The sequence below is a fragment of the Diaphorina citri genome, unplaced genomic scaffold, assembly GCF_000475195.1.
Source record: "Diaphorina citri unplaced genomic scaffold, Diaci psyllid genome assembly version 1.1 scaffold5414, whole genome shotgun sequence".
Classification (NCBI taxonomy): domain Eukaryota; kingdom Metazoa; phylum Arthropoda; class Insecta; order Hemiptera; family Psyllidae; genus Diaphorina; species Diaphorina citri.
Window position 1 is genome coordinate 12,337 of NW_007382790.1, and position 5,063 is coordinate 17,399.

Below are 5,063 nucleotides of genomic sequence, written 5' to 3' on the forward strand. Positions count from 1 at the left end.
GTTGAGGTTGTAGTAATTTCTCTCGCTCGCTTGAAATACACGAGAAGGGTGTGTGACCTCCAGTCCCTAATCAGTCTATTACGATTACAATAAAAATTTTTGAGAACTTCACCTCCAAGGAGTGAGAATAATATTGTATTATCTTATCTTAGTCTTATCTTATCTTATATGTTGGCGCGGAACAAATAGGACTGTGTCTGTGTTATCCTAGACTTTTCGGGAAGGCAATGGGGTCGCGAGATGTTTGTTCCAGGAGCATATTGAAGACTAGACCGAATTTCTTATGTATGTTCATTGTCAAAGTCATTTTTTCTGGGGTTTTTTTTTTTTTTTTTTTTTTTTTTTTTTTTTTGAAGAGGTTTGATAGAGGGAATTGTAACTGCTAATGTCTTATCGTCCCGAAATTGAAGAAAGAAGGAAGACAGGATAGTGTTGAAATGTGTGTACTGTGTGTGTTTTTTTTAAGGTTGAACCCACTATAACTTTTTTTTAGATTTAACCCACTATAACCCATGTATCTATTTCCCCCCAGGTTGTGTGCGCACTGTGGGGGAGTTGTGCAAGAAAAGCTCGACGCTTACCAAGGACCTCCTGAAGGATTTGGGTATCCCGTGGTTTATCGATATTCGATGTTGGAGTGTGTTTTTTTTTTTTTGAGGTTTTATAGGGGAACTGTAACAACTGTTAAGGTCTTGTCGTCCCGAGTTTAGTTTTAACCCACTATAACCCATGTATCTATTTCCCCCCAGGTTGTGTCCGCACTGTGGGGGAGTTGTGCAAGAAAAGCTCGACGCTTACCAAGGACCTCCTGAAGGATTTGGGTATCCCGTGGTTTATCGATATTCTCAATTCTAACAAGGAGAGTCAAGTATCGTCTGCCCAGTACTGTTTGCAGGTAAAAGACCGTTCACTCTTCTCGTTCCGAGAACGAATTTACGGGATGGGCATGCTACGACACAGCATAGACCACATGTGTCGAATATAGCAGGTGTTTCTTTGCTACGAAATATGTAAAAAAGGTGGTGAAAAAAATCGTGTCGTGTGTAGTATGAACACTCGCATTTGAATTACATTGCCTACAGGACATTCAGAAAGAAATCGGATGAAACTCACGACAAATGTGAACAGGCCTTAAGGGTCGCGATATCTAGGATAGGAATTATCGAAAGAGTAGTATCGATACCTGGCATTACGGGATTCGAACCCGCAACCCAGCGCTTCCAAGCTATCCTCCAAGCTAACTTGTAATTTTATTTTGTTTATCAATCTCACTTCTTTTCACAGGCGATCCTGAATAGTTTAACCGGCCTGGAGAACAAACACTCGCATTTAAATTACATTGCCTACAGGACATTCAGAAAAAAATCGGATGAAACTCACGACAAATGTGAACAGGCCTTAAGGGTTGCGATATCTAGGATAGGAATTATCGAAAGAGTAGTATCGATACCTGGCATTGCGGGATTCGAACCCGCAACCTAGCGCTTCCAAGCTACCCTCCAAGCTAACTTGTAATTTTATTTTGTTTATCAATCTCACTTCTTTTCACAGGCAATCCTGAATAGTTTAACCGGCCTGGAGAACAACGAAGACTCGCGACCAAACGCAGACCTATGTGAGTCTAATAGGAAGGAGATTGAGACATTTCTAACATGTCTGGTGTACTCTGTCAACAGTCGTACAATGACTGGACAGTGCAGGTAAGACTACTAATATTGAATGAGCACCCACGGCGTAGTGGTCACTGCACTCGCCTTGCACGCGGGAGACCCGGGTTCGATTCCCGGCGGGGTCAAGAAATTTGTATCAAGCAAATGATGAATAAATCCCTCATTTGTCTTTCTAACATTGTCGTTGTGAGAGAGGTTACACAATCAGAGACAACTAGTAAATCTTACATGTACCTATGGCAGGCCTTTTCTGCCCAATCTCTGAAAGACAGACACAACCAAGCGGCATGTAGTAATTGTTTTAGGCAGAAATATTTCCCAACTTTACACTTACTTGCAAACTGGTATGGTAGGTAGGTATGTAGATTGTACAATTTTCCCCGTTGGTTTCAGTTCCTGGGTAGTGCCAGCATGGTACGTAAACATTGGATGTTAGGATTATTGAGATATTGGGAAAAATCCTACAATGCTGCAGTGAGCACCAAAGTTGTGATATAATAGCACAAAGAAACTGCATTTACATTTTACTAATATTGAATGAGCAACCTCCGCTTGGGCCCCGCCAGGAATCGAACCCGGGATCTTTGTCATGCAAGCTCAATACCATACCGAGTGGGTATCACATTAGGCTTACTGACGGAGGTCCTGGGTTCGATTTCTGGCGGGGTCGAAGTTTTTTCGGCTCTACGAGTATGCTTGGAGTTCCGGTTGCACTCAGCCTCGTGAGGACAATCGAGTAGTTACTTTAATCAACAAAGATATCATCAAAAGAAACCAAAATCCCAGTCTCATTGAAAACCAACAAAAATTTAATGATAGAACTTGGTGGAGAGGTTTTGAGAATAGTCGACCTGTTCCACCAATCAGAACGACTTAGGATATGTATGTATGTATGTATGTATGTATGTATGTACTTTAATGAAGTAGTGACCAGTGGCGGCTTTACCAGTGTAAATAGATTATTGAAATATGGAAATTGATTACAAAGGAGGCACTTATACGTTATCCATTTGAATATGGCAGCAAGGATTCATAAATAGTCAACCTGTTCCACCAAACAGAACGACTTAGGATATGTATGTATGTACTTTAATCAAGTAGTGACCAGTGGCAGCTTTACCAGTGTAAAAAGATTATTGAAATATGGAAATTGATTACAAAGGAGCCACTTAGTAATGCTGTGCCATCCACAGAAGTTGTGAAAGAGCTCTACTAGAATTTGAGATTTGATAGAAAATATTTCCTCTTGTACATTTTGCAGGGATGCTATTATACAGTTGATCACACGGAACGTTCACTACAAAGCGATTAACTGGGCTGAGAGACTGATCGAGATACGCGGCCTACAGAGACTTATGGAGGTGGCTAGTGAACTGCAAGTAAGTTTCCCTCGCCGGGGATCGAACCCGGAACCTTCTGTACAGGGTGATGACCACACTGCCCAGGAGGTACGGTTAATCCAATGTACACCAACAAGCCCACTTTTAGGCTTAGGTGTAGAGACAAACAGCCCTATAGGACGGGTTGAGCTTATACGAATTACCACTATGAATGATTGATATTTTCATTTCAGGAATACAAGTACGAATCCTCTATGGAAATCACAGAAGACACCCACACACTTGCCTCTTTGTGTTTGGCGCGAATATTTGAAAACATGTACTACGATCAAGCCCGAGAACGCTACCTAGAGTCCATTATGGAATTTATCAAGGATAAACTGCTGTCGCCTGACATTGAGTCTAAAGTTCGCGTCACTGTGGCTATAACTTGTCTATTGCTGGGTAAGTAATGGGTTTGTAAGCACTGGGTCGCGGGTTCGATTCCCTGTCATTCTTACAAAAGTTTTTTTTTTTTTTTTTTTTTGAAGAGGTTTGATAGAGGGAATTGTAACTGCTAATGTCTTATCGTCCCGAAATTGAAGAAAGAAGGAAGACAGGATAGTGTTGAAATGTGTGTACTGTGTGTGTTTTTTTTAAGGTTGAACCCACTATAACTTTTTTTTAGATTTAACCCACTATAACCCATGTATCTATTTCCCCCCAGGTTGTGTGCGCACTGTGGGGGAGTTGTGCAAGAAAAGCTCGACGCTTACCAAGGACCTCCTGAAGGATTTGGGTATCCCGTGGTTTATCGATATTCTCAATTCTAACAAGGAGAGTCAAGTATCGTCTGCCCAGTACTGTTTGCAGGTAAAAAACCGTTCACTCTTTTCTCGTTCCGAGAAGGAATTTACGGCATGGGCATGCTACGACACAGCACAGACCACATGTGTCGAATATAGCAGTTGTTTCTTTGCTACGAAACATGTAAAAAAGGTGGTGAAAAAAATCGTGTCGTGTGTAGTATGGACACTCGCATTTGAATTACATTGCCTACAGGACATTCAGAAAAAAATCGGATGAAACTCACGACAAATGTGAACAGTCCTTAAGGGTCGCGATATCTAGGATAGGAATTATCGAAAGAGGAATTATCGATACCTGGCATTACGGGATTCGAACCCGCAACCTAGCGCTTCCAAGCTACTCTCCAAGCTAACTTGTAATTTTATTTTGTTTATCAATCTCACTTCTTTTCACAGGCGATCCTGAATAGTTTAACCGGCCTGGAGAACAACGAAGACTCGCGACCAAACGCAGACCTATGTGAGTCTAATAGGAAGGAGATTGAGAGATTGATTGATAATTTGAGAATTTGACAACAATAATAGTAGTAGCCTACTGCTGGAGTTGACTTCAGATTTTGATTCACCACAACTTTTTACGTAGGAATCGACCTTTTATTCATAATGTTTACCCAAAGGAAAAAGTGGAAAAAGAGGTTTGATAGAGGGAACTGTAACTGCTGAGGTCTTATCGTCCCGAAATCGAAGAGAGAAGAAAGACAGGATAGGAGAAAGCCAGCCGTTCCGAGAACGAACCTTATCCCTTCAGGATAAAATCCGGTCCAGGTGGGAATCGACCCCGCGACCCAGGGCTTACAAGGAAGAGTGCAAGAGTTCTATTATGCCACCTGCCTCGGTGGCGTAGTGGTCAAGACGCTCGCCTGGTAATCAGGAGGGCGTGGGTTCGATCCCAGCCGAGGTATGGAATTTTATCCTCATTTATTTGAGAATTTGGCCACATAATAATGGAGCTCTAAGGGTTAGGTGGTAGAGAACGCCTAAGGCGTTAACCTCGCCTAGTGGTTGCCTTCCACTCAAGAGTCTATTATTATTATGCAGTTTAGTTTCAACTTTCACTTTGTCGTACATTTCATGGATTTACGTCCCATTATCACAGCAAGGTGTTGTATTCTAAAGCGTCGTGAGAAAGAGGGACGACGGTTCAATGGTTAGGGTGGTCCCGAGCTTGAGCCTATAAGAGTTAAGAAGAGTACATCGTCTGTCTG

General features: G+C 42.0%; 1 protein-coding gene across 1 annotated transcript in view; it reads left to right on the top strand.

Moving 5' to 3' along the window:
* LOC113472426 overlaps window positions 1-3,462 on the top strand; it is a 15,759-nt gene extending 12,297 nt beyond the window's left edge. The window contains exons 3-7 of the mRNA XM_026832181.1: window positions 533-631; window positions 750-895; window positions 1,552-1,700; window positions 2,932-3,049; window positions 3,244-3,462. Coding sequence (XP_026687982.1) covers window positions 533-631; window positions 750-895; window positions 1,552-1,700; window positions 2,932-3,049; window positions 3,244-3,462 — 731 coding nt within the window. The remainder of the gene's footprint in view (window positions 1-532; window positions 632-749; window positions 896-1,551; window positions 1,701-2,931; window positions 3,050-3,243) is intronic.
* Window positions 3,463-5,063: the final 1,601 nt, after the last annotated feature.